Source organism: Aphelocoma coerulescens, unplaced genomic scaffold (genome assembly GCF_041296385.1).
Source record: "Aphelocoma coerulescens isolate FSJ_1873_10779 unplaced genomic scaffold, UR_Acoe_1.0 HiC_scaffold_213, whole genome shotgun sequence".
NCBI classification, from domain to species: domain Eukaryota; kingdom Metazoa; phylum Chordata; class Aves; order Passeriformes; family Corvidae; genus Aphelocoma; species Aphelocoma coerulescens.
In genome coordinates, this window is record NW_027183559.1 from 226,153 (window position 1) to 234,731 (window position 8,579).

General features: G+C 45.4%; 1 protein-coding gene across 1 annotated transcript; it reads left to right on the forward strand.

Moving 5' to 3' along the window:
- The first annotated feature begins 5,017 nt into the window (after positions 1 to 5,017).
- LOC138101220 (uncharacterized) lies at positions 5,018 to 6,652 on the forward strand. The gene has a single exon (XM_068999077.1). The coding sequence runs from the start codon at positions 5,018 to 5,020 to the stop codon at positions 6,650 to 6,652; it is 1,635 nt and encodes a 544-aa protein (XP_068855178.1).
- Positions 6,653 to 8,579: the final 1,927 nt, after the last annotated feature.

Consider the following 8,579-nt stretch of genomic DNA (forward strand, 5'->3'; position numbering starts at 1 on the left):
ACTCGGAAGGAACACCAGCGCCAACCCCCTCTCCCCCGGGCAGTCCTGTCTCGTCCCGAACCAGGAAACAGGTACTGATGGCACCCCTGAGAGAGGCGGTGGCACCTGATGGGGATACAATGTTGATTAGAGTACCTTTCTCTACTGCTGACCTAGATGCATGGTATAATATTGCCAAAAATTACCGAAATGATCCAGCAAGTACTGCTGAGCGCTTGCGACTTATAATTAAACAGCATAATCCAGATTGGGCTGATATACAATTGTTATTAGGTGGACTAACAGAGACAGAAAGACAGTTAGTTTTGAAAACAGCTCGAGACTTGGCAGAGGACTATTACAAAACGCAACAATTAGATGTAAAAGATTACTTCCCACTCCAGGAACCACACTGGAATCCGAATAGAACAGCTGAATTAAAGAAATTAAAAGGTTATCAAGAATGGATAGCAAAAGGGGTGGAAAGGGCTATTCCCAAGACCCTAAACTGGTCAGCTTTGTACGCAATAAGACAGGGTCCTTCCGAGTCACCATCCGAATTCCTGGATCGTCTGAGGGATGCAATGCGCCGTAACACATCGCTGGATCCTGGGACCGAGGTAGGGGTACAACAGCTAGTATCTTTGTTTATAGGGCAATCCACAGGAGATATCAGACGTAAATTACAGAAACTTCAGGGGCCAGAAGGGAGGAATTTAGAAACTCTCTTAGATGCAGCTTGGAGGGTATTCAGTAATCGAGAAGAAAGCTACAAGCAAGGGATGAGGAGATTAGTAGCAGTGGTAGAAGAAGGGAATAGAGGAAAACTTAGACAAGGACCCCCCAGACGAGGACCTCCCAGACAGGGCCCACCCCGGCTAGGTAGAGACCAATGCGCGATTTGTGGAAGGTCTGGCCATTGGAAAAATGAGTGCCCAGAAAGAAGACAAGAAGACCGCCAGAACAGAGGAAACCGAGGAAGGGGGAGGGTGGTTGCACATGTGAAAGAAGACTGAAGAGGACCGGGGGATTCCACCCTAGCAGATCCACTGGTTATAATGAAGCTAGGGGACAAGGAAAAAGAAATAGAATTTTTAGTGGATACGGGGGCAGCATATTCAGTTTTAAATAAAGCTTTGATGCCTGTGGAGAATGACTATATTGTGGTACACGGAGCAACTGGCCAATCTGAAAAAGCTTATTTTTGTAAGCCATTGAAATATAAAATTGGGAAACAATGGGGTATTCACAAGTTTCTATATTTACCCAATTCTCCAAAAGCACTCTTGGGAAGAGACTTATTAGAACAATTACAAGCAACCATTATTTTTAGGAATGGGGAAGTTATTCTGGAGGTAAATGACCAACAGTACATAGAGATACTGAGCCTAATATTAACAACCAAAGGCCCTGTGGAGGAAATCAGGGAAGAGATAATAAGCCAGGTGTTCCCAGGAGTCTGGGCCACAGATGTACCTGGGAGAGCCAAAAATGCAACCCCAATACAGATCAAACTCAAAGAAGGGAAACAACCAGTTAGAATTAAACAGTATCCCCTTAAAAGGGAAGACAGGGAAGGAATTGGCCCAATAATTGAAAAATTCTTACAGTTGGGATTGTTAAAAGAGTGCCAATCTGATTTTAATACTCCTATCCTGCCTGTCCGTAAACCCGATGGATCTTACCGGGTGGTCCAGGATTTACGGGCTGTTAATAAGATAACTGAGGATCTCTATCCTGTGGTGGCAAACCCTTACACTCTGTTAACATGCTTAACACCAGAACTAACCTGGTTTACTGTTTTAGATCTAAAGGATGCCTTCTTTTGCCTCCCTCTCCATGAAGCCAGCCAGAAAATTTTTGCATTCGAATGGGAAAGCCCTAAGAGTGGGCGCAAAACCCAGCTCACATGGACGGTGTTGCCTCAGGGATTTAAGAACAGTCCCACCTTGTTTGGAGAACAGCTCGCAAAAGACATAGAGTCCTGGGAAGCCCCACCAGGAGAAGGGAAGCTATTGCAGTACGTGGATGATCTCCTAATAGCTACCCGAACAGAGGAAGCTTGCACAGCCTGGACGGTAAGCCTCTTAAACTTCTTGGGACTCCAAGGGTACAGGGTATCCAAGAAAAAGGCTCAGGTGGTGAAACGGAAAGTGATCTATCTAGGCTATGAAGTCAGTGCTGGGCAACGAACTTTGGGGCAAGATCGCAAAGAAGCGATATGCCAAACCCCAAAGCCCCAGACAGCGAAAGAGTTACGGACTTTTCTGGGGATGACGGGGTGGTGCAGATTGTGGATTTACAATTACGGACTGCTCGTGAAACCATTATATGAACTCATTACAAAGGAAAGCAGAGATCTCCAGTGGACAAAGGAGGCCACGCGGGCCTTCAGCCAGCTAAAGAATGCCCTCATGTCAGCTCCAGCTCTAGGACTCCCAGACGTGAGTAAGCCATTCTTTCTATTTTCCCATGAGAAGCAAGGGATCGCCCTGGGAATACTAGCACAGGACCTGGGCCCATACCGACGGGCAGTTGCTTATTTCTCTAAGCAGCTAGATGCAGCAGCCAAAGGATGGCCTGGGTGCCTCAGAGCTGTTGCAGCAGTCGTGCTAAACATCCAAGAAGCACGCAAGTTCACCTTGGGTCAGAGAATGACTGTACTGGTATCCCACACGGTGTCTGCGGTGCTGGAAGTGAAAGGTGGGCACTGGCTCTCCCCACAAAGGTTCCTGAAATATCAAGCCATCATGGTGGAACAAGATGATGTAGAAATAGTGGTAACTAACATTGTCAATCCAGCTTCCTTTCTCAGTGGAAATCAAGGGGAACCGGTACGCCATGATTGCCTGGAGACCATCGAAGCCACCTACTCCAGCCGCCCGGATCTGAAGGATACCCCTTTAGACAACGCAGAGACCTGGTTTACTGATGGGAGCAGCTACATCATCAGTGGAAAGCGACATGCTGGGTATGCAGTTACCACCTGCCAGGAGGTGATAGAATCCGGACCCCTGCCAACAAACACCTCTGCACAAAAGGCTGAAATAATCGCCCTAACTCGTGCCTTAGAGATGGCAAAAGGAAAGAAAATAAACATCTATACAGACTCAAGGTATGCGTTTGGAGTTGTACACGCACACGGGGCCATTTGGAAAGAAAGAGGACTGTTAAATTCGCATGGAAAGAACATCAAACATGCAGAAGAAATAATGCGGCTGTTGGAAGCAGTCCAGCTACCTGAGAAAGTAGCAATCATGCACATAAGGGCACATCAAAAGGTGAGCTCAGAATTGGAAGAAGGAAATGAACTGGCGGACAGAGAGGCAAAAGAAGCAGCAAAAGGTGAAGTAACAACAACTGGGGCCTTGATCCCAGATGGACAACTTTCCCTAGAGGGTAAGCCAACATATAATAAAAAAGACAAGAAATTGATTAAAGATGAAAAGGGAACATTTAACCAAGAGGGATGGGCTATCACTGCAGGGGAAAAAGTAGTTGTTCCCTCTCATTTGCTATGGGCCGTAGTTAGAGAGGAACACCAGAAAACACACTGGGGAACAAATGCCTTATATAATTACTTAATTGAGAAAATTATCGCCAGAAACTTATACGAAACTGTTATGCAAGTAACTCGACAGTGCAACCTTTGCCTCCAGACTAATCCCAAAAATACCCCTAAACCAAAATTAGGCCAAATTGGGAGAGGCCATGGGCCAGGACAGCAGTGGCAGATTGATTTCACAGAACTTCCAAGAAAAGGGGGGTATCGATATTTGTTAGTGCTAACAGATACTTTTTCAGGATGGCCAGAAGCTTTTCCTACTAGGACCGCTAAGGCTCGAGAAGTAACAAAGGTGTTACTACAAGAAATAATACCGCGCTTCGGAGTTCCAGCCACAATGTCATCAGATAGGGGACCACATTTTATTTCAAGGGTGGTACAACAAACTAGCCGACATTTAGGCATAGACTGGGAACTCCACACTCCATATCATCCCCAGTCGAGTGGCCAAGTAGAGAAAATGAACCATATGATTAAGCAGCAAATTGTGAGATTAGGGCAAGAAGCTAACCTACCCTGGCCCCAATCTCTCCCACTTGCATTGTTACGAATTCGGACCAAGCCCAGGATTAAGGAGAAGCTAAGTCCCTTTGAAATACTTTATGGGAGACCATATGGGGTACAGAAAGGAATATCTACCCAAACAGGGGAAGAAACGCTAACCACCTACATGATTGCTTTAGATAAACAGCTTAGAGAAATTGGAAAACATGTGGCTGGATCTCGAAGTCGAGGCCTAGACGGTCCTGTACATGGCATTCAGCCTGGAGATTATGTATATGTTAAGTCTCTTACAGAAAAGACTCTGGAACCACAGTGGGAAGGACCATTCCAGGTGCTCCTCACCACTTACACCGCGATTAAGATCAGAGAACAGAGTGCCTGGATTCACCATACCCGAGTAAAGAAGGCTCCAGAGACCCCTTGGAAAGTGACCCCTGGGGATGAATTGAAATTGAAGTTTACTCGAACAAAATGAAAATGTTAGGGTGGCACGCAAGTATAACCCGGAAAATTGTTTTTCTCACAGTTATAATTGTAACCATCAGCCAGGAAATTATTCCTAGGGGAGAAGACATATGGTCTCAAGCCTTTATGCGGGTTACTGGACTCATGGGGAAATATTCTGATTTAAAAAATTTAAACCTGTTGACTGTAGTCATACACGGAAACCAAGTGTATACAAAGCAAGAGTGGGAAAAACAAAGAACTTGGCAGCTCCAGGGGACTGTAGGAGAAAAAATCAAGATTGGATGCCGAATGATTAACGGGACTACTCACAAAAAAGCAACCCAAATCAGTGTCTCAACTACTTCTACAGACAAACACCGTGAAATCTGTAGTTACGCAAGTGAAGCAGACTGTTGGTATAATTTTACATTAGTACAGACTGTGGAAGTGGTTTGTCTTTGGGGCCAAGGCAGTAATGGACTCTCATTCAAATTCCAGATAAATGCCATGGCTAGGCCCACTATGACCTACTCTGGCAATCAGATCCGAACCCAGGTCACACTACTTAAATCTGAGCCAAAGGTTTATGAGATTGGCCCTTATGTAGTGAGGAACACAGGCCAACAATTACTGCTGTTTAACCCAGAATGGTCTCTTAAGTGTGTAGAACTACTAATGCAAATTAACATTTCTGAAATCCAACCAGCCTGCTCCCCTTTAATTCAAACATCCCTTGAAGGGTGGACAGCCTGGCTGCAGAAGCAAACCCCCCTCAAGGGCAGAATGCGGAGAGACCTGAGTGGCATGCTAGGAACAGGGCTGGGAGTTATAAATGGAATTGATTCAGAGATACTGATGAATAAACTGGCCACGGCAACCAGTGACCTGACCAAATTAAAACAGCCCCTACAATCTTCCCTATTAGCATTAGGAAACAGCCAGTGGCAAGTCTCAAAAATACTCCCAGACCTTGCAAAAATCAGCAACCTGGATCACGAACTGATATTAAACACACTTGGCACAGCTCAGGACAATGTCTCATTAGCCTTTAGCTGCATACAAGCTCAATTATGGATGCAGTCCACAGCTTCCTTAATCATAAGAGAGGGTAATGAAGGTGTATTTCCTATTGAGATCCGAGAGGCTGTTTGGAACAATGCTACTAAATTAGAAAGAAAGCTCCAATCCTGGTGGACCTTGGTAAATTTCACCTATGACCCAATGACTAACATAGCTACTGCCTTTGTGCTTACGATACGGAATGCCACAGTTTATGTAATTCATCCTATTGTCGCATTGGGATTAAACCATAAAGGGACAGTTTTCTACCCCTCTGAACATAGAGTATGGGCTCGGATGGTAAGAGAAAAATGGCAAACAGTGAATTTAGAATCTTGTATTACACGGGAACAACAAGGATTTATCTGTGAAAGTAATACACTTGATGCCAGAGACATATGTCTTGATACAGAACAAGGCATATGTCACTTTGAGATCCACCCAGACACTTCACCGAAAACTGTACTCGTATATGTTGGGCAAGGCTGTGTGTGCTTAAGAACTACCTGCACTTCAATGATGATAGATGACAATGTTATAAATGTAACTGCCAGGAATCACTCTAATTTTTGTATTTGTAATTTTGCCAAGATTGTTGGGTGTGACTTTTCGTATTTAGCACCAGTCGTATCTCATCAATTAATAAGGTCTAACTATACCGTTTACCATAAATTGCTACCCACACCTATTGGGATGAACCTAACATTAGTAAAGCAATTAGTAAAGCATCAAGACCTCATGGAAATTTTGAAAGAAATCCAAAGAAACGGGGAAAAGACCTTAGTCACTGTCCATTATGACACACAAGAAATCAGCAGAATTTTGCAAAGAGTGAGACAAGACGCAAGTCATAACTGGTGGGACTCACTTTTCGGGTGGTCACCTACCGCAACTGGTATCCTAAATACGTTATGTCACCCCATCATTGTCTTATTAACCTTGGTTAGCACCTGTCTTGCGCTGTCTATCGCGTTACTTATTTGGAACTATAGAGTACTAAAAAGACTATCAGTCCTAACTACTTTGTCAAACACACACGGGAAAACATTAAGAAATGCCTACCAAAAAAATTCATTAGGAGAAGAATTTAAGTATTAGTAAAAGAATTTACTAACTCTTTAGAAAAGGGGGGACTGAATCAGGGGGATGGGGAGCAAAAGAATTCGTTTGTTAGGAACAATGCATCTAGCTTGGTCAGCATACCAGAGCAGGAAGAAGAAGATAAGAGACTGCTGATAAAACCAGGGGGAGTCTCAGACAGGCATCCTGCTTCATCCCAAAACTAGCTCAAACCAGTCCCAAAGCTTAAACCCAGGCCAAAGGTATAAAAGAGCATGCGCAGGAGAGAAAGGTGAAAAGTTCAGACGAGGAAGACTCTCCCTGACTTCGTCACAAGACCCCCGAGAGACCCCTACCACAACCACCAGACAACACTGCGCAAGCGCAATGCGGATGTAAATGACTTTTGAGTTCATTATAATACGAAGCGAGGCTGGGCGGGGCTAGGTGATGAATATGTATGAGTTTGTTAGGAAACTTAATGAATATGGAACTTGTAACCCGATAAATACCGAGCTGAAAACAGCTGTAGGCACGCATGATTTTGGAGGAGCTATCCCCCATGCGTCCCAGCGCTGGAATAAAACATACCTACTTTACTACTTTTCTAGTAGTGGAGTCCTTTCCTGCCTTTCAGACCCTTTAGAAGTATTGCCTCCGCCGCCAGCACCAGAAGCTGCCCTCCTCCCCCTGGCTCCGGGGCTTCCCCCGCCAGCCCCCCCTCCGCCCGCACCGGGGGCCTTTCCCCCGGCAGCCCTCCCGCCCCAATGGAGCTGGGGGGGAGCCCTGCCCCCGCCCATGCCGGGGATCCCACCCTTCCCATATATCTCGGGAATCCCAGCACCCTCAATTGCATCAAGGGAAAGGTCACACGTCCCGGCTTCAGCCCCTACCTCTCCTGCCTTGAGAAACCCGGCTTTAGCCCCGGTGCCCGCCTCCTGTGCTCCGGAATATCTGGCTTCACTGCCATACCCCACCCCCACCCTCTGCACCACAGAATATTCAGCTTCAGCGCCAGACTTTGAATCTGCCCCTCCTCCCCAGGGGAGTTCGGTGCTTTCTTCCCAAATCAACCCTCTTCTTAACGAAGGAGCACCATCCCAGAATACAGGAGGTGCCATTAAGGCTCCGAGGCAGCCCAACAAGCCCTCCATTGCTAAACAAACAGAGGGAAGCCGAGAAATTCATTTCTTTCCGTTAAGAGAAGTACCTAGGGGAGGAGGGGGAAGCGGCTTTGTGAGTGCTCCTCTAACCTCTACAGAGGTTAGGAATTTCAAAAAAGAAATTAAAGGATTATTAGAAGACCCCATAGGTACAGCTGAAATGTTGGACCAGTTCTTAGGTCCCAACATTTTCACTTGGGAAGAAATGCAATCAATAATGAAAATAATATTCTCCCAAGAAGAAAGAGAAATGATTAGAATTGCTGGAATAAAAATTTGGGGAAAAGAAAACCAACAAGGTCCACCCGGGGATCAGAAAATGCCCATTACACCTCCTAACTGGAACCAAAATGATGAAGCTGGGAGGGGACATATGAATGATTATTGTAATTTGATAATCAAGGGAATAAAAGAGGGGGCACTCTGAGGACAAAATGTCAGAAAGGCCTTTGAGGGGCAGCAAGGGAAGGAAGAAACCCCGACTGAGTGGCTGGAGAGGCTCCGAAAGAATATGAAACAATATTCTGGGAGAGACCCGGAGTCCCTAGCAGGGCAAGCCCTGCTAAGAGTTAACTTTGTCACTCATGCCTGGCCAGATATTAGAAAAAAATTGGAAAAAATAGAAGATTGGTATGAGAAACCATTACAAGACCTAGTAAGGGAAGCTCAAAAGATATATATGTCCGGAGGGATGAAGAAAAAGCCAAAGTGGGAGCAAAGATCATGATAGCCACTATGCGAGAGAGTACCTTCCAAAAAAAATCTAAAGCCCTCAGGTAACACTCCTAAACATTCCAGATTCA